The sequence below is a fragment of the Chanodichthys erythropterus genome, chromosome 13, assembly GCF_024489055.1.
Source record: "Chanodichthys erythropterus isolate Z2021 chromosome 13, ASM2448905v1, whole genome shotgun sequence".
Taxonomy (NCBI): Eukaryota; Metazoa; Chordata; class Actinopteri; order Cypriniformes; family Xenocyprididae; genus Chanodichthys; species Chanodichthys erythropterus.
The window spans coordinates 34,004,165-34,030,577 of NC_090233.1; the positions used below are offsets into that span (position 1 = coordinate 34,004,165).

At 37.3% G+C, this 26,413-nt stretch overlaps 2 protein-coding genes across 3 annotated transcripts; one reads left to right on the forward strand and one right to left on the reverse strand.

Annotated features, from left to right (window-relative positions):
• Window positions 1–18,903, reverse strand: atp6v0a2b (ATPase H+ transporting V0 subunit a2b). The gene is made up of 20 exons (XM_067406011.1): window positions 18,769–18,903; window positions 18,136–18,214; window positions 17,400–17,497; window positions 16,731–16,868; window positions 14,681–14,778; window positions 14,123–14,249; window positions 13,912–13,994; window positions 13,512–13,605; window positions 8,909–9,121; window positions 8,601–8,751; window positions 8,160–8,299; window positions 7,820–7,977; window positions 5,841–5,931; window positions 5,278–5,396; window positions 4,978–5,188; window positions 4,761–4,880; window positions 4,558–4,677; window positions 4,353–4,470; window positions 2,182–2,353; window positions 1–2,051 (listed from the first exon to the last, which is right to left on the reverse strand). Exons 1-20 carry the CDS (start codon window positions 18,883–18,885, stop codon window positions 1,949–1,951), a joined length of 2,550 nt encoding a protein of 849 aa, XP_067262112.1. The 5' UTR covers window positions 18,886–18,903; the 3' UTR covers window positions 1–1,948.
• trmt2a (tRNA methyltransferase 2 homolog A) lies at window positions 18,798–25,118 on the forward strand. 2 transcript variants are annotated; one of them, XM_067406018.1, is made up of 12 exons: window positions 18,798–18,921; window positions 20,235–20,869; window positions 21,063–21,171; window positions 21,702–21,883; window positions 22,048–22,162; window positions 22,286–22,401; window positions 22,483–22,594; window positions 22,802–22,924; window positions 23,041–23,116; window positions 23,203–23,319; window positions 24,175–24,271; window positions 24,954–25,118. In XM_067406018.1, the coding sequence occupies exons 2-12, from the start codon at window positions 20,241–20,243 to the stop codon at window positions 25,114–25,116; spliced, it is 1,839 nt and encodes a 612-aa protein (XP_067262119.1). In that variant the 5' UTR covers window positions 18,798–18,921; window positions 20,235–20,240; the 3' UTR covers window positions 25,117–25,118. The 2 variants fall into 2 exon arrangements, with proteins under 2 accessions (XP_067262119.1, XP_067262118.1); XM_067406017.1 differs by lacking the exon at window positions 18,798–18,921 and adding an exon at window positions 19,704–19,818.
• The last annotated feature ends 1,295 nt before the right edge of the window (window positions 25,119–26,413 follow it).

A 26,413-nucleotide genomic window follows, 5' to 3' on the forward strand; every position in this document is an offset into this window, starting at 1 on the left:
AAAAACAATAGGTAACGCTTTACAATACAGTCTCTTTAGTTAACATTAGTTAATGCATTAACAATGAGCAATAGCTCCTGTACATTTGAAACGGAAGTAATTATCCTTTGTTAACGTTAGTCAAAAAATACAACTGTTAGTAAATGTTAGCTCAGGATTATTAAATAAAAGTTACAACTTTTGATTTAAGAATGTGCTGTTAAATGTTGAAATTAACATCAACTATGATTAATGTTTTAATGTACAATGAAAAAGTATTTATGTCAGTGTATGTTAACTAAAGAATTAATGTTGACTAATGGAGCTTTAATGTAAAGTGTGACCAAACAATAAAGAATCAGATTTTCAAACAATAGGCATGCTGTAGTCCAGATTAAAATGCAAAAATGTTTAGGTTTGAAAAATAGCTTATTAATTCTAAGTATTTAAGTATTCAGTGCTGCGAGGACCACAAATGTGAATGCAAAAATCTGAATGGCTGTTTAAAATAAATACTATTCAGAAACGAAGTAGCGCAGTAGTAGCTTTATTTACGGGGAACATTTCTGCGGTTCCATCAACGCCATGTTCTGTCAGAGTGAATGTGCATTTTCATTCAGCGCGTCTCCTTCACTCGTTCTGCCATGCGCTTCTCATCCATGTTGGGCTCGTTTACATCAGAGTGTAAGCAAGCCTCTTTGATGAAGCATACAGCGGTGTGTATTTTAACCAGATGATGTAAAAAAATATTCTTAACATGCCTTCTAAAAATTGCAATAATTCGTAAAAATTATTCATGGTATTTTGAAGTGCCCGTGTGCATATTTATTGTCATGATATTGTATTACCGTATAGCTGCACATGTCTAGTGCTCAAAAATAGCCCTTAGATCAAGAAACTTTTAAATCAATCAAATAATCTTCACAGGTTTTTATTGTGTAATGTTAAATATTCATCTCCAATGCAAAATATGGAATGTAAGTTACCTAAGCAATGCACAGAATCTTCAAATTATAGATAGGAATCAAAATGTGTATGGTTAATAAATCTGAAGGGGAACAAAAAAAAAAAGGAATGAATTCAATGGCTCACAATCCACACACCAAAGTGTCACATTAAATTGAGTTAAAATAAGACAATTCTGAAGAGTCAGAAGAGAGTAATTGAACAGATCTAGAACAGTTAAAACACTAAAACATCTCCATTTATGATACAATTAAAATTAAATGTCTTTGGCAGTTTCACAAGACCCTGCCCTGAACTCGCTTTGCCCTGAACAGCAACACAGAAGATGCAACGCATTTCATCATTAAATTAATTAAATTCTGAATGACTTAATTAACTGAAAAAATTAATCCACCACCCATTTGAATACATTCAGCATGTTTGGCACTTAGAAATATCTGAGCCTCCTGTGGGCTAGAAGGGGTTCTGTAGGAGATTTTTCAACCACCAAGAATATCATCTGCAGAAGTATTTGAATCAAACACTGAGCCTTTGAAGCTCTATGATCTATACAGCACTAGATCAACACTATGAATGACCTACATGAGCCAGAATAATGTTTCAACACTGTGGAAAATGAAAGTCACTCATGGAATGTGCTCAGCTATGGAGAAATGAGCATCTCTGCACAGCCAACAGGCAACATGGTAGAAAAAAAGATATTCCCAAACAGCACTTTTGTGTAGAGCTGACATAATACATTCAAAAGATCTAAAGCACTCAAGGGTACTATTTACAGTCCAGAGTCTGCTTTACCTCAGTGTTTTTAAGTTATGGTTGCACGTCCAAAAATCATCAAACATCTGATGTGGCTCAGTATGTCAATGCTGATATGGGACCTCCATATAATCCCGAAGAAGTATTTAGTTGGGCCAGTTTGGCATGTAGTGCAACATACTGTATTTAAATCTGTTAAAATGAAGCTCACAGATCCGCTCTGGTCTGATCTTTAGCATCCCCCAGTTCATAACAGCCCTTCGTTTTCAAAGCTGCTGTGCATGAGAGCGAAGGCAAACGGTACAAACTTGACGCCAGCGCCGCTGTAGAACTTATTTTGAAACTCCACCCTGAGGAGAAAGAGATCATTTGTGTTCAGCAACCAACTAATAGTGATGTCCAAATCTCGCCTGAGCATGATGGACTATAACAATACATGGTTTTGGAGATAGTGGTGTATATTTGAGGGGTTGTACTGACCAGTGGAGTCTGAGAGCATGAAGGAAGGCTGAAAGTCCCTCCATCACCAGCAGGATGGACACAGTGAGGACAGCAAACAGACCAAAAGCAGGCACCAGGAGCACAACACCCACACTAGTCTTCACACGTAGGCCGTCCCGCATCACCATCGCCCACAATACTTCAGAGAGCTCTGGATCACAACAAAACACGTTTAGCATTCCTTTATTTTAAATGGACCATATTCTAGCCATTTTTATGACCAACTTGTACTTGACTGGCTGTTACAAATGGACAGTATTATTTTGGATGCTTGAATCTAGACCAGTGGCTCTCAAGCCATTTTCTGTCATTAATTACTCACCCTCATGTTGTTCCAAACCCATAAGACATTTGTTTATCTTTGGAACACAAATGATCTTTTTAATGAAATCTGAGAGCTTTCTGTCCCTCTATTGATAGTCTATGCAACTACCACTTTAAAGCCCCAGAAAGGTAGTAAAGACAGATTCCAGTGGATCCTTGTAAACGTGCATTGATGATTAATATTTTGTAAATAAAAAGGTAAATTGTTTTTTTTTGTTTTGCACAAAGCACTCATGTCGCTTCGTAAAATTGAGATTAAACCACTGGAGTCACATGGATTACTTTAATGATGTTTTTACCTACCATTCTGGGGCTTGAAAGTGGTAAGGCCCCGGTATACTTCAAGCAAAGTTCTTTTTCGTTCTTCGTTTAGGGGTAAAACGAAGTTCGAAATGCATGACCAGCGATATACTGTAATTGAACATCTGACACCGCCCACACTGCTGAGATCGACTTTTAGATGAATATGTAAAATATGTGCCGTGCACTTTCTTCTCAGTAACAAAATAAACACAGCAAGCATTTATTATAGAAAGCATAAGGAAAGCTTCTGATCATAACAGCATGGGTATGTTAGCATGAGCTCTGCAAATTAGCACTCCAGTCATGTCACGTCTTCATATATCACTTTATTCAATAGATTGCTTAAAATCAAGCAGCTTTACAGTATCAAACATGGAAAACAGTGTTAGTGCCTCATTTCATCAGAAGCACAACTTTATTTTGTACTATAAAGCAGCTATCCAGTGTGTTCATGTTTTCACACACGGAGATCTTACCTCAGCGAACTCAAACACATGAATGAGTTAAAGACGCGTTCGACACGAGTGAAGGCGGAGCCTCAGCGCACACCTCCTGTTACGTTACTGTCACTGAACAATGGTAGTACGAAGGTGTTTTGCAGCTGGAGAGAACTTTTCCTGAAAGTTCGCTTTGGCAAGCCGCTTCGAACTTCTAAATAGAACACAAAACGAACCATCGTTTTGGCCTGATTTTGTTCGAAATGACGTCACATAAGTTCGTTCTTCGATTTTGTTTGAAGTATACCGGGGCCTGTAGTTGCGTAGACTGTCAATTTGAGGGACAGGAAGACCTCAGATTTTAGATAATCTGCTTTTCTCGATTTATTAAAAATAAATAGGGGATATTGGCCCACTCGTTATTTATCCTGAAAACATGTTTTTTATTGCCATTTGTCTTGCATTGGTAACAAGCCTCCACTAATGTTCATGCTTGTAGTTGCGAGATGAAAAGAGCTTAAACCCCCCCAAATAGAGCTTTTCCCTTAAGAGGATACACTTTCTTACCTGTGTTTTATTTAATCTGTGCAATCTGGCAACCCTGTACACGCGCTCCCTCTACATGTGGATGAAGCGCTGATAATTTGTGGCCAGTTGCATAAACTGCTTAGACTTGTCCTTAAAGTCATCTAATTTTTTTCTTCAAAACTGGTCCTGACTTTTTGAGGTCAGTTACTTAAAAAAGTAGATCGGTCTAATTTGAATCGGAAATGCAAGACTGATGATTACCTCTTGTCTAACTGTTAGTTGGTCTAGTTCTTAAGACACAATCTTAATGTAGTGGCTATATTTCTGCAATTGGCCCCTGAAAAAAAACAGTGCGCTTGGAGTTTAGCGTTCTCCACAGCAAAACTCTGCTTCAATGAAAGTGTCATACAGCCAGTCTTTGTTTCTTCACAAGCCACTTAAGCCATTTGTGTGACTAAGTCTGCCAAGAATCAAATGGTTCGGGACGAATAGATGTACTGTTACACCCCTAATAAATATATTTACCTAGACGCAGTCATTCATGGATATGTTACTCACGGGCATGTGCCAGGCTGAGAGCCCACAGGCGGAGGTAAGACGCAGTGTTAGAGATGCAGCCCAGACAGTACTCTATAGTGTGGATGGATTGATTGAGGAACAGATCTGCAAAATCAAGCTGTAGAAGAAAGGAAACTGTTAGGATCATAGGGAAAGTTGTTTATTCACACCAAACAGTGTACTGAACTGGTTCTGAATGTCTCACCTCCTCTGATTGGCTGTCAGAGCTGGAGGAGTGGCTGTCCAGGCTGCTGCCTTCCTCCATATCATGAGCTTGCATGAGCGAGAGCTCCTCCTCACTGTTCCGTCGTACACGCTGATACCCCTACAGAGGGAGAAAGAGAGAAAATGAGCCAACAGGCTTCAGGTCAGATCTCGAGAAAACGCACACAAAAAGCGAATCCTCACCCTGTACGTGCTCAGGCGGTCTCTGCCCTTGTGTTGCCAATAGAGGTAGAGAGGGTTGCCCAATAATAACACAGGCACAGAGAACACGGCCACAATCACCAGAAACACTTGAAGCCCAGCCTATGGGAAACAGGGAAATTAAATAAAAAGAAACACAGAGACGAACCTTTCCTTTTAGCATGTAAATGGCTGCACATCGGGTTCTTTTGAGTCTAACCTGTCCTGGGAAAAGTGGTTGGCCAGAGTCCCCCTGCATCAGGAACATGTTGATGAAGTGGATGAGGATGCTGGGGGCTGTCTGAGAGTCTCGAACTGTGAAAAACAGCCACTTATAGATGATCATGAAGACCAGATAGCCGAAGAGACACAGCAGGAAGAGCAGCTCAGGAATAAATATCAGGTACAGATTATATGTCCTTCTGAAGTGCCTGAATGAAAGAACGTATGGAGCATTAGAAGGATCAAAGTTATAACATTTTAAACAGATCTATTGAAAATAGCTGTTAAAATATCCCACAAGTGATTGAAAACGCCAAGGACAACTCCAAAAGTCATGTGAATTATTCCTACAATCACAGACATCTTCATCTTATAGGAGTTCAGGAAGGTGAGACGGTTTGATGCCAGGTTCCAGATCTACAGAGAGTGCAAATAAAATATTATTCAACTTAAATGAAAGATAATTATACATTTGATCAAGACTATAAAATCATAACTTGCCATTCACCCAGGAATCCAATTAAGATATAAAGTAAAGTGACATGTATACACTCCTAATTGTGCATTGTGGCAATATCCTGCATTAAGTCCTGCATTTGAGTTCTTATTATTATGTGGTTTATGTACCTTTTATTCCAACTAGCACTATGTAGTTCACTGGTAAGTACTTGAGATTCTATATATTGTGCATCGTGTGTATATTGTACATTATACTGTACGTTGCATGTATATTGTGGTGGAATATCAATCTATGCTACAAACCAGAGTTTTTCACCCACCGTTACACTTTTTTATGGTGGTGATAGTATATCGATTCATTTGTTTTGATAACATAGTAATAAAATGAAGTCAGAGACCTACCGGGTCTATCCCCAGAGGATAGGGCCCTTTAAAGACTCCTGTGACATTTGGATTCAGTGCAAGGATGCCATTTGAGTGGACTGTGCTCCAACTTAGGAGGAGGAGAAAAATAAGAGCATATTAGAGGCACATACTGTACATGAGAAATCTGCTGTTCCCTACAAATAAGACTGCATTGCATCATCTCCAACAGCTCCAAGCTTCAAAATTTGCTGTCAGCATTGAGGACTGTCCAGCAAAGTTTTCAAGAGGATTTCAACTTTATTTACGATTTGTTGATTTCAGCAGTATGATTGCAAGGATTACACTACCAATCAAACTTTTCGGTTTGGTAAGATTTTGGAATGTTTTTGAAAGATGTCTCCTTTGCTCACAAAGGCTGCAATTATTTGATAAAAATACAGTAAAAACAGTGATATTGTGAAATATTACTACAATTCATAATAACTATTTTCTATTTGAATATATTTTAAAATGTAATTTATTCCTGTGATGGCAAAGCTGAATTTTCATCATCATTACTCCAGTCTTTAAACTAGAGTCACAAGATCCTTCAGAAATCATTCTAATATGCACATACATTTTTTCAGGATTCTTGGAAGTCATTTGCATCAGTATAAATGCCTGTACTGTTACTTTTGTTCAGTTTGAATGTGTCCTTGTTGAATATATTATGTATTAAAGGTGCCCTAGAATTAAAAATTGAATTTATCTTGGCAAAGTCAAAAAACAAGAGTTCAGTACATGCAAAAGACATACAGTGAGTCCCAAACTCCATTGTTTCCTCCTTCTTATATAAATCTCATTTGTTTAAAAGACCTCAGAAGACCAGGTGAATTTCAACATAACACCGACTGTTACGTAACAGTCAGGATCATTAATATATGTACGCCCCCAATATTTGCATATGCCAGCCCATGATCAAGGCATTACACAAGGGCAGCCAGTATTAACGTCTGGATCACAGCTGAATCATTGGACTAGGTAAGCAAGCAAGGAAAACAGCAAAAAATGGCAGATGGAGCGATAATAACTGACATGATCCATGATATCATGATATTTTTAGTGAAATTTGTAAACTATCTTTCTAAATGTTTCGTTAGCATGTTGCTAATGTACTGTTAAATGTGGTTAAAGTTATCATCGTTTCTTACTGTATTCACGGAGACAAGAGCCGTCATTATTTTCATTTTTAAACGTGCAGTCTGTATAATTCATAAACACAACTTCATTCTTTATAAATCTCTCCAACAGTGTAGCATTAGCCATTAGCCACGAATCACAGCCTCAAATTCATTCAGAATCAAATGTAAACATCCAAACAAATACTATACTCACATAATCCGACGCATGCATGCAGCATGCATGATGAACACTTTGTAAAGATCCATTTTGAGGATTATATTAGCTGTGTAAACTTTAAGGCAAGCGCGAGCTCCGGGGGAGGAGAGCACGTGATTTAAAGGGGCCGCAACCTGAATCTGCGCATTTCTAATTATGCCCCAAAATTAAGTTAAAAAAAATTAATAAAAAAAAATCTATGGGATATTTTGAGCTGAAACATCACAGACACATTCAGGGGACACCTTAGACTTATATTACATCTTGTAAAAAAACATTCGATGGCACCTTTTATTTCTTTGAAAAAAATCTTACCAACCCCAAAATTTTTAATGGTAGTGTATCCAGCATAAACCTCTTCAAACAGCATCACGAGACTCAAAGTTATTGTTGCCTACCCCTATGTGAGAACTTGGATTAAACTGTCAGGCTAAAAACGTGCTGTACAAGTAGGGGATAAATTGAATTAGCCTTAGTGAAGCCCTTATTTCATATCTGTGGAAACATGGAAAGTTGTACCTACATTTTAAAAAAATGACTAGATAGATAAGATATTTAGCATACTAAATGTTAAAACATTTGTTGCACACTGCGTGTGTATATGTGTGTATACAATATTTTGTGTTTTGAACACTCACCTCCAGTCTCCATGCTTGAACATGGCGCTGACGTTCCACCCCGAGCCGAACAGGTTGAGTGATTTGGAGAAGCAGTCATTGTATATTAATCCGGTGTAGACTGAAAATATTCCCATCAACAGGATGATGTAACGGCCCTCGAAAAAAATGTTCCAGATCTAAACAAATGAATACAATGTTAATCAAACTGTAAAACAATTAACAGAAACATAAACTGTAAAGTATTACTAAGGCTAAATAATGTATTAGCAGCCTACAACCACATCTAAATGAATGATAGAGGAAGGTTAATGCTCTTATATGCAAATACAGCCATGTCATAACAGCAAGCTGAATGCACCTCATTCCTGGTTTTCTTCAGTTTGCGGTCATTCTCATAGATAACCATCCACAGAGCAAACAGTGCCATGATGATGCCGTGCCCGAGGTCTCCAAACATCACAGCAAACAGGAAGGGAAAGGTAATGATTGTATATGGAGCTGTGAGAAGGTGCAATTTAAAAAAAAAAAGCATTCATATCTTATCCAAGCATCTATATGTATGAAGCATTGAGGACATGTAAAAAGGGTGACATATATATATATATGATTTATATGATATGATAGGGGTTTTATATATTATATTATATTATATTATATTATATTATATTATATTATATTATATTATATTATATTATATTATATTATATTATATTTATTATATTATATTATATTATATTATATTATATAAAAATAGTAAATTTTAATGTTCCCTATTTGTTTTAAACAGCTGCCCTCTCACCTGGGTTGACCTCTCTGTAGCTGCCCACGCCATAGGCATCCACTATATTCTGAAAGCCTGAGGTAAACTTGTTGGTGCGTATGAGGGTCGGTGGAGTGTCACTGCTCGGGATACGATTGACAAACGAGGGAACTGTGGCTCCACTCTTCCTCTGATGGAACAAAACAACAAAAAAAGCACAGCAGAGTTTAGGGATATGTGCACACAAATCAATGAGATGTATTTGACTTAGTGTGCCACCTGAAAGTGTCTTGTTAATATATATGTTAATATAATATAATATTGTTGAATAATGTCAAGTTGCTTACCGATCCATCCTCTAGCGCTCTCCGAAGAGCAGGCAGATCATTTACAGGACACCACACCTCAGCTATTAGGCACTTGTTTGTGACATCAAAACTGCAGAGGTTGAGGATGTGGTATATGGCCTTCATTTTCTTAACCTGGATTACCCAAATGTACACAGACTCTGAGGCCTTGATCAACACCTGCCTTAAATAATCCTCAGTCCGGTGAAGAACCTATGAAGAAACCACCAAAACCATTTCAACAAAGTTTTCAAGAACAGGTTCAAGCTAAACCATTTTGAATGTCACTTAAGTGTAAAAGAGTCTTCTATAACAACCTAAGGATGGTGGTTCGAACAGGGGGGCTTGGCAAACCTCAAAGGGACTGCAGAATGACTAAAAAATTTTTAAAAAATGTATTTATTTACTTATTTATTCATAGATTTATTTAATTGTTTATTATTAAAATATTGTATGTATTAATGTAAAGCCCCCTTTTAATTCTGAATAAAAATGCTAAAAAAAAATTAACTTTTTTTTTTTTTCCCTCTCTATTACAAACCGTTCTTGAAATTTCTTGGACTCACAATTAATTGTGGTTGTTTAATTTAATATATCTTGCAGTTAATAGTGTTAATGCGCTAATAATAATTTGAAAACAAGCAGCTTTGTCATAATTACAAGAGAAAAGCTGTTCCATAAGTATTAATAATTAGGCCTATAGTATGAATTCATTTTCCAGAAAGTCAACGACACATGACACGAGCAGCCACACATGGCATTTGTTGCCCTGGATTCAGAACTTTGCGCTCAGATGAACATAAAAACATTTTGCCCTTCTCTTTAGCAAATAGCTTTAATTAATCGAGGAATATTTTCTAAACACAGAAACAACCCAATTTTCTTTTCATGAATGACTGAGCCAGCCTTATATCTTGTCCTGTTTACAACATTTCTTCACCTGAAAGGAACAGTGTGTGTCTTGAGTATCAAATACACATAATTTATTAGTGGAGACTTGTCCAGAGCCTAGACCTCATGAATATCATGTGCTGAGCTAGGCCACTAACACAATTTTCTTTCTCTCAGAGAGCGGTCACAAGCAAACTCAAATGCCCTCGAACCTAACCTGCCCCCACCCCACATCCCTCCACTGCATGGCAGTTTTGAACTGGTTAGTGAAGATGGCAAGTGAATTTTATTAAACTTTTATTGAAACCAACCAATAAAATTCATTTTACAATAAAATTAGCTACTGCTGAATTGAATTCTGTCAGGTAATATGTTTCCAGGACAGAGGTTTCTGTGTTTCCTACCACACACTTTCTAGATCAGGGCAAAACTGTGTTTGATGCTTGAACATTTTGTGCATTTTCACACTTGAAATAGTTAACGCTTGGTCATTCTTAAACCTGGGTAAAGGAATCCTGGGTCATATTGCGTCACGTTTCACATTGCTCATAACTTGCTAGGGTTTAACTATTAATCCTGGGTATTCATAAGCTAGCATTTCACACCGTTCATTCCTAAACCCTGGGTTAACGTTCTTATTTGCATATTTGCAGTGTCAGTGTCAATGATTGGACAAAAGCAGCATGCAACTAGTTTACATAAAGGCTCAAGCATTGAGCATCCTCTTGTCATACAGGGTATTGCCAACTGTACTATCAAGTTTTTTTCTGAATGGACTTTTCGGACTCTAAAGGTAAGAATGAAACCTCCACTCTCCACTCCAATTGTCGCGTTTTCCAACAACATTTGACAATTTTCTCCTCAAACGCTGAAACGACTGTTGATATAGCACGTGGTTTTTCTATAAATGTCTGAAGCATCTGAACACGAGGCACGTGATTGGGTGTTTGTTGCTAAGCATCTAGCCGTAACATTCTAAGGGGCCATTCACACAGAATGCATTTTTTCCATTCAACTAAGCTACTTTTTCCATTGAAATTCAATAGCCATGTTTCCATTCACCTATCTTTTTTCTTACATCATAATGACTTGCATTTCAGAGCACACAGAGGAAATGCAATAAACATGATCATGTTATCTTGTGTTTGGATGACTGGTGTTTGGAGACACAATCAATTGTACAGACTGTACACATTATACCAAATCATTCTGATGACAGACTTTGGCTCAGGCATTTCAGAATGAATAAACCAACATTTGAGATTCCATGTGATGCAATTGGTCTGCTAGTTAGTCCAGTTATTCAATCGCATCCACTGTTGAGGCGCATTTTTAGAAAAATTTGCACTCCATTGAGGCAGATACATTTTTATCTGAAAAGAAGACATTCTCATAAACTACAATGCAAACACATTTACCAAAAAACTCCTCCAATAGGCAAAAAAAACAAAACAAAAAAACACACCTCACGTGACTTTGCCATCCACTGTGGATGTGCTCTGATAACTGGACTAACCAGCAGACCAATCGCATTGAACAGAATCTCAAATGATGGTTTGGTCATTCTGAAATGCCTGAGCCAAAGTTTCTTTTATTGCCTTTTTCCCGATCACATATTTTAGTAATAATCATAAATTATATATAATTTGAAAGCTTAACGCAAAAATCATCCTGTGAAAATCATTTTGAAAATCGGACCTTGCTTTACCATTGAAACAGTACTTTAAATCCTTCTAGCGGCTCCTTCCCCTAGAGGGCGATGTTGCGTTTCATATTACAAAATCTATTTTAACTATCATTTTATAAAACAAAAATGGTTCTAATCTTGATAAAACACGTCGTCAGAGGTCTGAGACTCAAGGTTCCATATTTGGCAACTGTTTTGTGATAGAAGTGATATTGTGGCAGAACTTTATTAATTTGTTACAGGAGAATACATAAAATGTTTTTTTTTTTTTAAATCAATGGAATGTGGGTGTCAACTGGTGTCTATATTTGTTATAGAGCCTAAACAAAATCTCATAGGAACTTCAAATTTGGAACACATATGGCTTTGATTTTATAACAATTTTAGAAAAAAAAATATGTTTAGTACAGAACATTTGTTTTACAGTAAACTTTTTTTACACTTTTGTTTTCAAGTGCTTTCACCTCAACAATAATCTGCTGTCTTCTTAAAAAAAAAAAAACCTTAGGTCTGTATTCCACAACTTTCATGAATTACAACCATTTAGGTTTTAATAGTGCATTTTTAAGTCTATGTTCAAAAAGAGGGGTGACAGTTAAAGGTGCAGTAGGACATTTTTGGAGAGGCTAGCAATAGCAAGCCATGCCTCCAAAGCCATGCCTCCTCCAGAACACACAAAGGCAAGGCACACACACACAGCTGCTCTCAGCAAAGCATCACAAGATCACAAGAGACGGTGTTAAAGTACCTCATGTAAACAACTTAGATAGCTTGTACCTGACTGCTGCGGATTCATTTCGGTGTTGATACTGTTGACAAGGAAAAGCATAATTCCGAGTTTGAAGATGTGAACAGCTCTGGCTGGCATGTCATGGGTTGCCGTCTCTTAAAGGGTTAGTTCACCCAAAAATGAAAATTCTGTCATTAAGTAATCATCCTTATATCATTCCAAACCCTTAAGACCTCTGTTCATTTCGGAACACAAATGAAGACATTTTTGATTAAATCTGGGAGCTTTTTGGCCTCCGATAAACTGCAATGTTATTACCACTTTCAATGCATAAAAAGGTAGAAAAGACACTGTTAAAATAGTCCATGTGACTACAGTGGTTCAACCGTAATGTTATGTAGCGACAAGAATACTTTGCTCAAAAAAAACAAACATAAATAAAGACTTTATTCAAAAATTTCTTCTCTTCCCTGTCAGTCTCTTAACAATGTTTTTTCTACCTTTCTGGGCCTTGAAAGTGGTAATAAAGTTGCAGTCTATCAGAGGCCAGAAACTCACCCTCACACATTTGTGTTCCGAAGATGAACAAAGGTCTCACCCTCATAATGTCTGGAACAATATGAGGGTGAGTAATTAATGGCAAAATTTTCATTTGTGGGTGAATTAACCCTTTAATTACGGTAGTTATGACGTAATTACGGTAGTTATGACGTGAATTACGGTAGTTATGACGTGAATTATCGGTAGTAGTTATGACGTGAATTACCGGTAGTTATGACGGTAGTTATGATGTGAATGCAGCATAAGCTCATTATTTTGATTCGGTGGGAACTGTAAAAGGTGGCCGCTTGTTTGTGGTGCTCAATTACTGATGTCTGTCTACATAAACTCTGCATAGCATGAAACGGGCTGATGATGTATGATGTCTGTGCAAACAGGGTGTGCGAGGTTATGTAAAAACATACTTTGACAGGCAGGTAGGACATTGTAAATATTATGATTGGATGAACGTTTTATGGTCCAACACCTTCCACAGATAAATATTTATAACAATACATTTAGACCATTTAACATAGTGATTGTTATCAAGATATGAGGAGACTTTCAACCAGTATAACAAAAAATGTTTCTGTAGATAAACACCTACTGCACCTTTCAGGGAAAGATCAGCTAGTAATGACTAATCACACTAATGAGATGAAACTTACACCTTCATTTGTGTTCCACACAGTCAAAATAAGAAAATGTGTGTCTCACACTTTAACAAGTGAGAAGACAAGCTCATCCTGTCTCACCGTGTGCAAGTCCTGAATGCGTGTACGGAGCCCCTCCACCACATCTGTCCTCTCCTCATTACTGTTGGGGTATGGGTACAGGTGACAGTGGTAGCTACGGAAACAAAAAACAATTGTTTCAAAACTACAGCACTTATACTTTCTCTTGAGAGTAAAAATACTAAAAAATAATTCAAATGGAATTAAGAAATGAAAGTCATGAATCTTCCCCTAAATGTAAGCTATATAATCTTTATAAAAAGCAGCTCCCTGTCTGTCTATGTGGCCTAATCAGTTAGTGTCGGTGGTTAAATGGAGCAGATATATGGTAGCTCAACAAATAAAGTACTTTAAACCAGAATGATTAACAGAATCACTAAGTATAAGTAGAATATAAGAATTTAATTTAAGAATAAGTTACCAGTCACATATCTTCTTAACTTTCTGTCCAATCTGATCTCCCCAGTAGGAGATAAGGAACACCACACTCCTGGTTGGTTCTCCCTGACAAACCATTCAGAGAACAGACAAATTAGACAATCTCAAAAGACTAGATAGATTAATCGAGCATTAATTTTTGTTACCAAAACAACTTATAAACATCAAACAATGGTGATGTCAACTGGTCTCACTGAATCAGGGTCGCCCAGAAGCTGATCTACTTCAGAGTAGCTGAGGATGGTGTAGCCCTTACACACTCTCCAGAGCATTCGCTCAAATGCCTCGATTTTCACACTCTGGATGAGTCCAGAAATGAACCTGAGCAGCGGGGACAGAGGAATATGAGCTCAACTCAAACAGTGGCATGAATTTAAAAAAAAAAAATGCAGGATTTTATGTCAGTAATTCCACAAGTTTTGCATGCCTTTCAACATGCATACAGGAAACAGGATGTTAGATAATTGCTGAGATCTTATGGGTAAAAGTTGTTAACAGATGTCACTATGTCTGTTGATCTGACATCCTTTTTTAGGTTTCTCAAATAATGGTTAAATTTGATATGATACAACATATAACAGTTTTAGTATGCATTAAGGCCCGAGTATACTTTGTTTCCTGAAATTCGCTCTGTCATGTAACCACTTAACCATGTAACCAAATAAAATTACATCACAAAATTACGCGGTGAGCCAGAACAGAACACAGATAAGAGAAGTATACTTTTCAGCTTTATGTTTTAAACTGCTCACCCAAGCTTGGCTCCAAGCCTCTGCATGCTGGTGTAGTCCATCACAGGTTCTTTCTCTAGAAACGGAAACTCTTCATAATGGACCTGCGGCGACTCCCTCTGCCCATTCACAAGCAGAAACACAGCAAGATATTAGAGTCACACACACAGAGGGCTAGGCGGTTTATAGGGTTTGTACGATATATCAATATATAATTGATTAACAATATAGAAAGAGGCAATATAGTGTATATAAATATACAGTATACAATAGCAGAGGAGTTCCTGCAGGGAAAGTGCATAATCCAATTTGTCCTAGACATGAGGCATGCTTTATATCAGGGTACCTCAAATCCGGTCCTGGAGGGACACTACCCTGCTGAGTTTAGTTTCATCCCTAATCAAAAATACCTGAACAAGCTAATCAAGGTCTTCAGAGTTACTAGAAAATTGCAGTTAAGTAAGTTTGATTGGGGTTTGAGCTAAACTATGCAGGACAGTGGCCCTCCAGGGCTGGATTTGAGGAACCCTGCTTTATATTAAGGGCTTTAAAATAACTTGCAGTTAACACATATAGTTAACACGTAGAGTTTACGGCGGCTTGTCCAGTCAGATGCTCTGACAGATATGTGCGCTGTTTAATGCTGAAATAAAAGATGTGGCGTTTTCCTCAGTGCATAATGTAAATTTCACAAGTATATTCTCCATCTATAAATGTTAGAAAGTCATGCAAATATTTCCATTTTGTTGTCAGGAGTGGACAAGCATTCTGCAAGCGAATCTCCACTAAACGTCACAGACTTCAGTGAATGAGCACCTCCATGCCCATATGTGCCAAACAGACAGAGTACAATAATTCTGACTAAAATATAGCTATATTTTGCTAAAATATTTGTTGTTGAACAATAAATGTGCTATATGTAGAATTTTAAACCTACAAGTAAGTGTATTTTTATAATAGCAGTAACTGTAAAGTGACAACTATAATCAAATAGTCTAATATATGGTGCTTTTACACTGCATGGCACAGCTCGGTATGGCTCACTTTAAATAGTACAACCTCGGATGAGGTTCCAAGCGAGCCGTACCGATACTAAAATGTGACGCGTAAACACTGTAGATCACTGATTGGTCAGAGAGAATCGTCACTACCAGCATCATTGGATTTACGACACGAGAGACCAAACCAAACGGCAGTAGAGTTGCCGCAATTATAACGATAAGTCTATAATCCCATCCACTTTGAAGCGGTACTAAATTGCAGTAGAAAAGCAAACCGAGCCAAAGTAAAGCAAGCCAAGTCTTACCACGCAGTGGATAATAATTAGAGTGTGCTTTTGTTTTTATTTATTTTCTTTTTTAGCTTAGTGAAATTAATTTCTGCTTTAAAAAGCATTTTTTAGATTGTAATGTTACAATGTTAGAATGTAATGTGATTTTAACCCTTTTGCACAAAATATATAAGTATATCTTACATGGTCACATTCAATATATTTGTTTTCATAGCCTTCAATATGAACATTCTTTGTAGGACAACATTGGGCTGGATGTGAAATAACATTTTTTTTTTTTAAATAAATACAGATTTATTTTTTTAATCCAAATGGGAAAAAAAATACAGAGATATGATATTTCGGGCCATATCACCCAGCCCTACACGTAATATATATCGCCTCAGTGATCAAAAAGAAGAGGTCAAGAGTTAAGCCTATTTGTAAAGCCACTGATAGCTTCTCTCAAAGTTCTGGCAGTCAGTGAAAATCAGGTGACTCTGAATCACCTGCATGATTCCCACAATCCTGCTCTCTGGAGATGAATTCCTTTCAATTACACCAGAGTGGTTGAACATGGTCAAGGATAAAATACATCAACAGAAAGAGAAACAAAACCCAAAATGCAGACAAGACTGAACTAAGACTGAACTTTAATTCACATGGAGCGGTTTGTTTAACAAAATCAGTGAGATAATGGATGACAAAAGCATGGTAAATCCTTCCACCAGTCAGACATTCCCTTTTCCTTTACGCTCAAACAAAAGCTCAAAATTTGTGACAGGGAATCGCATGTCTTACCTCTACACTGTGGTGCACAAAGTTGCGTGTGATGCGCAGCATATGCGTGTACTCAGTCAGTTCTAGAAGGTTCTTCTGGAGTTTCTCCTTGTTCCTGGTGACCTCACTCAGCTCTAGTTCCAGTCTCTGAAGCTGTTCCTAAACAAAGCACAAAGTCATAACTAAATATTAGCAGTCATATCAGTGCACTGACATTGAGGAAAGTGTTCCTGAAAGAGATCTAGTAGGGAACTGCAAAACAGACTTCAACTGGTTGATTGAAATTAACGTCTAACACAGGCAATAAATTGATTAAATAAAGACAAGACCAAATGATGGATATGCAAATAGATTTAAGAAAGTGCCAATGCCAAATATTCTACCAGCGTAAATCAAAGGGAGTTTTTACATTTTCTATAAAGCTATCTTTATAACAAATTAAAAACAGATAGCTCAGCTAAGATTTAAAAGGTTTCACAAAGTCTGAATTGATTCAATGTTTTAAGTAGCCATGAAAAGAAAGAAAACAGAATAAAAATCAATTGTATTTAAGGCAGGACTCTAGTTTATCTATGCAAATCTGCCAGTGAGAAATTAAGAATACAGACCAGAAAAGACATCTGAAAGTGTCTGAAAGATCAACTAATAACACAAGAGCTAAACAAATGAACAGTGTTAAACTGATCTCACCATTATGACCATCACATGTTTGGGTAATGGTGCAGCTGGGTTCACCTCCCCTTCTGGCAGTGGGATGTCTTCTTTTTTAATTTCCCTCAAAAGATATCCTGTTATACAAGTGCACTTTGAGTTCATTCTGTTGATTTACTTTGGGGAATTATCATTAGCACACACCATCAATGTCTGTTTCTGAACATTGACCAATGGCAATCACAACATAAAAAAGTTAAAACACACCTTACTGAATAAACTCAACTGAAACCAATGTGAATAACCTAATTTGTATATCTTAGGTTCAACCACCATAAACGTGACTTGTGTTCAGAAAGTAATGAGACCCTTTACCAGCTGTGTCATTTTACTGAGATAAGAATTTAATTGAATTGAATTAAGCACTTATTCACGAGTTCACATTTACAAATAAGTCAGGTAGAAAATTATATGCATATTTGGCATGCTGTCCAAGGAGAGGGCTCCGAGCTCGGTATTTGGCGAGTGTGAGGAGATGGGGTGGTGGAGGGATTCTCTGTCGAGAACCATAGGTGAGTCGACTGTGTGTGTGTGTGTGTGTGTGTGTGTGTGTGTGTATATATATATATATACACACTCCTGCTGACTGGGTAGATAATATACTGTCTGCTGATTGCTGGTTGGAATGATGTGATGATTAGTCAGATCATTTGAGTGTGTTCCTCCCGAACTTTGTAAATCATTTAGGTAAAGAATTTAACAGCAAAGCTTTTACCTAGAATTCTCTCCATCTCTTCACATTTCTTGATTTCGTTGACAAACTTGCGCTGAAAAGAGTTCACACTTGGGTTGAGCTGAAACAAATGAAAGAAAACATATCTGATAACAGATCAAGGATGACTGGAATATTCTACACATTTATATTTTATATTAATAATAATATATTGAAACTTTTATATTAATTAATTCAATATAATAACTTTCCTAAATAGGTAATTAACAAACAGATTAGTATATCATGTACATTAAAATAATAATAATTAAAATATGGAAATGAACATTTCGTGACATTTATTACTATTTGAACTTACATTTAGAGTTTGTAAAAAGTTTTCTTATTAGTGAGAGACAGGAAAATTGGTGGAAAGTGGAAAAACGACAACAAAGTATACATGTCGGTGTCTCAGAGATGCAAACACCCTTATTTATACAAAAAAAAAAAAGACTTCATTAAAGACTTGATCACTTGTTGCTGCTTTTAAACTGTATTTTGGCAACAGAGGCGCATGAGCAGAAAAATCCTTCATATCACGTCACACATAAAGCCATCAGGTTGTAAGCCAGTCAGCTAAACACAAGCCAAGTCAATATTTCAAACTAGTACACATAATTGACGCTATACACTTACGTCTCTGAACTCCACCAGTCCGAGTTCGCCGAGTTCACTGATGCAGTCGTAAGCGGATCCGGACTGCAGAAAGAGTTGGGCCAGACACATCTCCTCACTCCGAAACAACGAACCCATGTTGACAAAACACGTCCTTTCCACACCACCAGAGAGGTAAGAAGCCTTTAATTCACCGGGCAGTAAAGTTACGGGTGAATAAAAATACTACAGGTCCGGGTTATGTGCTGGATGGACTTGGACTGGGCTGATGAATGAATGGATGTCAGCGCTGCGGCTCTAACTTCAGCTTCAGCCGCTTTATCAGTGACACGTCTCCCGTCTCGAGTCCCAACGGCCACATCTGACCACTGACAACCCGCTGTCAGTCGTTATACGAAGCAGATCCAAATCTCCAGTACTGTCGGGTCGTCCATCCCAGGTTGAAGTTCGACAAAGTCCCACAGCACCGAGTCTTAATAAAAGTGACTTCCCGGTGTTAATTTGCGTCTTCGTTCCAGATAGCACCGAGCTATACAGCTACTGTGTCTGGCCTCTCATCCAGTAATCTGCTCTCAGTCAATTATCCCCCCGTGGTGTTTTTACAGACAATCATGTAATGTTTAACAACAGTTGTTAACCATTCGTACTTGTTTCTGTCTGTCTTTTCCAAACACGAACCTCTTATGCAGCCAAAACTTCTTGGTCCGTCAGAGTAAAGACTCGGCACTTACTTTGGAGTTGAGCTACACTTCAAAATAAAAGCCTCGGCTCTTTTGCGCTAGATTAAATTAAACGCTGCGCTGGAATTAAACGAATTTAAACGTCTAAATACAATAAAATTACATTACTTGTGCGGTCTAAATTTAATTAATCTATTTAAAACAATTATTTTAAAAAGTGCATATTATTAAATAGACCTTGACCGGTGTTCCCACAATACGCTGCTTTTGACACGTGTTTCTCTCTCAAAGATGGCAGCTTGCATGTATGTATAAAATGCACAGTGCTTTTAGAGCTCCTTCAGGTTTCATAGTGAAGAACACTGAATAACAAGGAGATTTGACAGCGCAGGTTTGTTCAGCCGATGTGAAGAAATATCAGAAATAACTTAGCATTTGCTTTGCATTTAATTGTCCTAAAAAAAAACAATCTTTGTTTTTTGAGTCTTGATATGTCCATTAGTTGACATAACAATTTATCTTTTAGAATGTTAAAATGTACATTCATATGTATAAGGGAATGAGTATATCTTGTGTATTTCGTGAAACTGTTCACATGTTTTCAATGGCCCTGCTGTGTGTGGAAATAACTTTAAAGTACAAAAATATTCCATGTAGTCTCTCAGTATGATGTCTTAAATCGATGTTTAATAATTTGTTGATGAATCTTTTCTTTTTTTTTTTAAGTGAATTATAGCATGTCGCAGAACACTGCTTAAACTCATTCTTGAAATTGAAGGTCTAATAATATAATGATTCTTTTGGCAGAGCAAAATGACAGATGTTACTGCTGACAAGAATGATCCAGCTGGTTCATTACCGAGCACAGACAATGAACCAGATGACCTGATGGAGGAGAAAAACGAAGAGAATCAGCCAGCAGCAACAGCAGAAGGAGAGGGTGCAGCCAGCGACGTGTACCGTTACATCAAAGGAGATCTCTTTACCTCCGAGATCTTTAAAGTTGAGATTCAAAACTTGCCCAAGTACATTGGTTTTAATGACTTGAAGAAGTTCCTCAACAAGCATGGGATCAATCCTCACAAAATCAAGCTGTTTAGCAGACAGATGTTTGCCTTTGTCACTTTTAAGAACCAGGAGGAGAGGGACAAGGCCATGAAGGCAGTGCACGGCATGCAATGGAAGGGTAAAGTGCTGAGTGTACGGCTGGCCAAGCCCAAAGCTGACCCCATCCTCAAGAAGAGGAAACAAGAGGAGGAAAACGAAGGTGGCCCGCCCGGTGCAAAACGTGCTGCGGGTTGCCAGGAGGTAGAAGAGGATGAGGAAGAGCCTCTCAATATCCAGATTGCCAATGCCGTGACACCCTTGTGGAACGTGCCTTATGAAGAACAGCTGAAGAGGAAAGAGAAAGAAGTTGAAGGTGTTCTCCAGAAACTGACCAGGTATTTTCTGATGGCTCTGGTGACATGCATATGCATGAATGGCTTCTTGATATTTCTTCAAAAATAGCAAAAATGGATAAATTGCATGATATTGTCACCCATATAGTTCATACATGAGCTTCTGGTGGTATAGCAAATTATGTTGGTCAGTGAATGTTTCCATCAATATAACTATCTTGATACTTGTTCTCAGGGAAATTGGCAACAACAACAAAGCCATGCTTCCCTGGCTGTTCGTTCAAAAAGAGAAACACAACAAAATGTGCTGCCCACTCGAGGCCATAAGACCATCACCTGTGCAGGTAAATCCACATACTTGCATACATTAATCTAACACATCACATATTTAACTAAATGCATTTCATAAACTATCATGGTATTACCACTGTACTCAGAATGAGAATTATTCAATGGCGTTCAGAAGGGTCGAATGTTATTTTCGGGGCTCAATTGCATAATCGTGTTATTTTTTTCCACACCTCTTGCACATTTAAATTAACGTCTATTAAAGACGATTAAAAAGGTTTCTGTGATATATTTGTAGTGTGCAAATCTATAATAAAGTAATGAATATAGTAGGCTACTTATGTTTTGCCGACAATATGGATCCTAAAAGACATAGCTCGAGCAGCTTATTTCATGTATTGTTGCCTATCTATGGTAGGTTACAGTGCCTATTTAGCGCATTCTGACTGATTTAATGTAACTTTTAAGGTTATTTAAAGATTATATACTTGTATGTTAAAAATAAATCATCCGTTTAACAAAATCTATGGTTGCAGAAATGGTATGATTGATTTGTCACTGTCCAATAAAGACCCTATACTTGCAGACAGAGTACAGGAATAAGTGCGAGTTTGTGATTGGAGTGGGAGCAGATGGAGAGGATAAGACTGTGGGCTTTCGTTTGGGTAAGTATAAAGGAGGATCCTGTGCAGTAGTGAGTCCATCAGAAACCACCCATGTGTCTGCTGAGGCCAAGAGGGTTGTGCAGGAGTTCCAGCAGTTCATCAGGTGAATGAATTAACTGTTGATTGTTTAATGTGCATCTAAATCTAACTATATTTATGGGCCTATCAGTGAAATTTGTTTTGAAAGGGTGTTTAAATTCCATGGACAAAATATATGTCTGTGTTATGCATTTCTGTTTATTAAGAGTTTTGTGTTATTCTGAACAGGACGACTCCATATGCGGTATACAGTCCAGAGACTTATGAGGGTCATTGGCGGCAACTGACCGTACGAACAAGCAGGATAAAGCAAACCATGGCCATTGTTTTCTTCAATCCACAGGTAGAAAGAGATTTATTCAGTGGTTATTTTTGTGTCCACTTTAGGCGTTATGCCTTTTACAACTATTAACAACTATTGTTACTGCTGAATGAATAAATATTGTTTTATTTTTTAACAATCTAGAAACTCCCAGAAGAAGAACTTGAGGAACTGAAACGAAACCTGCGTCAGTATTTTACAGAAGGAGAAGGAAAAGAAAGTTGCATCACATCTTTGTACTTTGTGAGAATGGGACAAAGGTAAGCCCCCCAATACTTAAGATGAATTTAATTTAGATTTTAGAGGACTTTACCTTCATTTATTAACTTGCATCAACCCAGGACATCTGCGGGTACAGAGGACCTGCCATGTGAACATGTGACCGGAGAAGAATGCATTCACGAAGAGCTTCTCGGATTAAAATTTCGCATTTCTCCTCACTCATTTTTCCAGGTGAACCTCCTGAAAATTTGACTGTATTTGTATAATTTCATGTGGATTAATACTACAATAGTTAAAAAGCATCAGACAACTCATGATGTTTGTGATTCAGAATATTAAGCACAGTATATTAAAATCAATCTTCATTTTAAATGTCCTGCATTAGTACTATTGAAAAGTTTACAATATCATCATGATTTTTTTTTTTTATACTGGCAGACAAACACACCTGCTGCCGAGGTTCTGTACTCTGCTGTGGGTGAATGGGCTCAATTGAACCAGGACAGCACTGTGCTGGATGTGTGCTGTGGGACAGGAACCATCGGCATCTCATTGGCAAAGGTATGGCTTTTGCTTCTAAGAATACACAAAGCTATGAGTCAACAGAAAACTGTTTCAGAACAAAAGTTATCTTTCTTGGAAATGGACAAAAAAAAAAATCTTGTTGTCATTAACAGAGGGTGAAGAAGGTGATTGGCATTGAATTGTGCCAGGAGGCAGTGGAAGATGCTAAGGCTAATGCTGAAGCTAACGGTAAGTCAGAGTGATATTATCTTTTTCTGTTGTTTTTCTCTATCCATCTCCCATGATCTACTCAGACTTCAGATGTACATTTTCAGGCTTGACCAATGTTGAATTCCACTGTGGAAAGGCTGAAGATGTGTTCCCCACTGTTCTTAATGCTGTGGTATCCCCCAACATCACGGCAATCGTTGATCCTCCGAGAGCAGGGCTACGTAAGTAAAGTACTCATATAGTACAGTGCACAACATAAATGAGTACACCCCCTTTGAACAAATACAAAAGATGTATTTTTTTATGATCACTAATACAATTCATGGAAAGATGGCAAAACTAAAATGTATTAAACACATACATAATAAAAACTGAGAAATATATATGTCATTAATAGCCATAAAATAAGTAAATTAGGCAATTGTGTTTAAATTAAGGATTGCAGAAATTAGTACACCCTAGATTCATGACAGCATTAATAAAGCATGAATGTAAGAGCTTTACTACCACTGAACTTTACTGTGGGAACCAGGCTCTTCTCAATGTACTCCTCCTCTAGCATCACCATAACATTTTGGATGCTGTTAGATCCAAAATGATTGATTTGGTCTCATGAGAGCAGAGTATTGATTCCCAGAATCTATATTTTGTAAATTTGGGCTTTGGAAATGGCTAACTGAATTTATTGTGCTTTGGCTACAGTAGGTAGTTCCAGTGAGAACAACAACCATACATGTCATTTCTGCAGGCTGCATCTTACTCTGTGAGATAAACGGTCACTCTTTTTTATAGCTTTTGCTGGCATTTGGTACTTGGTATTTCTCCTGCTCTTTATCTAGCAAATCCCTCATCACAAAATGAAAGCTTAAAATGAAGGCCTGATTATTTCAGGGGATAATGAATAATTTTGACATGCTTCTTTGGTAATTAAGCAGACTTGCTGGAACATATGTCTTCTTTTTCAGAAGTTTCAGAGGGGGTGTACTCATTTATGCTGTGCACTGTATCTCAATATTACTGCTTTTAACTTGTAGATGTGGTGTTTAAGTTCTGGCCAATGTTCTCTCTCTTACCAGATTCCAAAGTTATTCTAGCAATCAGAAGAGCCGAGCATTTGAAAAGACTCGTCTACGTCGCCTGCAATGCCAAAGCAGCTATGAACAATTTTATTGAGTAAGTCTATTTTAAATTTAAAGTCAACATGAAATGCATTTGCAACAAATTTTACTTCAATAATGTGAAACAGGATATTTAACAAGAAAAAATTCAGGGCAGTATGGAAGCTTGGATATTAACTCTATAGGCTAAAGCAATTATGAAAAAATGTCATTCCCCTCCCCCCTCAGAATTGGACTTTATAACTCAATTTCGAGTTTATATCCAATACTCACAATTGAGAGGAAATCAAAGTCAGAATTGTGACTTTCTTGCAATTGACTTTTTAACTTGCAGTTGCTATTTTATATCACACAATTCTGAGAAAAAAAGAATTCAGTTTTTTTTTTTGTTTTTTTTTATATATTCCGTGGCAGAAACAAGATTCCATAGGGCAGGGACATCAAATCCATCACAAATTTGATTGGATTGTGAAATACGGGTATTACAATGGAGGTGGTTTGAGTGGAAAAGTTGAAATATGAGAGGGATTTGTGACATAAGCCAAACTAACTTCCTTTTTGGCTTAAAACAAACCTTTTCCCCTAGCACAAGACCAAAAATTTGCATTATGAAAACTTAATTGTTTTTTTAGGTTGACTTTCCAATGACGGTATATCATGAAATGTTCCCATTCAACTTTATTACCTAGTGTGGAATCAGAGCCTAATCCATATGAATAAATATGTTTGTCTTAAAGTCTCTGTAGAGCTCCTTCTAACCGTGTGCGAGGAGCCCCCTTCCGTCCAGTGAGAGCTATGGCTGTTGACCTCTTCCCCCAGACCATGCACTGTGAAACCATCCTGTTGTTTGAAAGAGTGGACTACAGCTCCAATACTGCCAGTCAGACCACTGAGACTTGAAGCTCTGCTGTCCTTGCCATCTACCATGCTGGCAAAGCAGGAAGGGAGGGATTATTTCAAATGTTGTTGGTTTTTTTTTTTTCAGATTTTAACTAACTTGATAAAAGTGCTCAAACCATTACAGTGTTTTTGTATAGGTTTCCTTTTTCCTCTTTTGCTTGCATTAAAACAACCCAGTCAAAAATAGCACAAGACATCAGTTTCTGGTCATCAGTTTATTTGCATAAACAAATCACTGTATCAGCGATCATGTGTCACATTAAAAGAATTTTTTTTAGGCAGCTTTACTGGTCACTAAATCATCCCTTCAATGATAGCGCGTTAAAAAGCACGCATTTCTTCACATAACTAATACACACGTGGCAAGACTGACAGGACAAGTCGTACACTCCAGACTTTACTGGGAAAGCATATTCTCTAAGCACTCTTAGTATGGCAGCAGCCTTGTGCTCATGGAAAACAGGAAAAGTGCCTTCACAAACATTCAGAAGCACACAAACTAAAATACTAAGTTCAATGACAGTGCACTGCAGTTTTTAGTCGCAGTCCCAAGAAAACCTGATTCACTCATTGTGTTAAACAGACTTTGACCTTCCTGTCATATCTTAAGGCCAGAATATTTTTCTTTCTCCCCTAATAGTTTCAGGGAAGTGGTGGTTTTCTTCAAACAGGGACCATAATTTTATTCCAGCAGTTATTGCATCTTTTTTTCTTCTTTAATAATTCCATGTATGTTTAGATAGATATTATGAATAGCTATGCAGCAATATTCTATAAAAATGCATAAGACTTAAAGCTTTGGTTCACACTGCTCTTCAAGCTATTGAATACAACAACATGGTTTGATTTTCTTCGAGGTATGGAGTTACCACCTTTGTTTTTAGGTAAACTGCCTTCTGAAATAATGAATATAGTTCAAACTATAATACACTGTGATAAGATCTGAATAAAATTATCACAATCACTTCAGCAAAATGTCCACAAAACCATACAGAATTTAAGACAAATGCAAAAAAGCACATGCGTAGAAGGCATTTTCTCTAAAATATCAATGCATAAAGCAAGCGTCACTCCACAAATACATAACGTATAGCATCACAAATGCGGACTCAAGTGAGGCGTTTCCCTTTTGAAACACAAGGTACCATCAATGAAAGGAGTACAAACTAAGGCAACATTTACCATTTTTTTTCCTACTGAAGATTACCAACCAGTATCTAATGCAAGAGTTGGATTATATCAGAGCTTAAAAATGTAACCAAAAACGAGAAAAAAAAAAAAAAAAAGCATACACAAG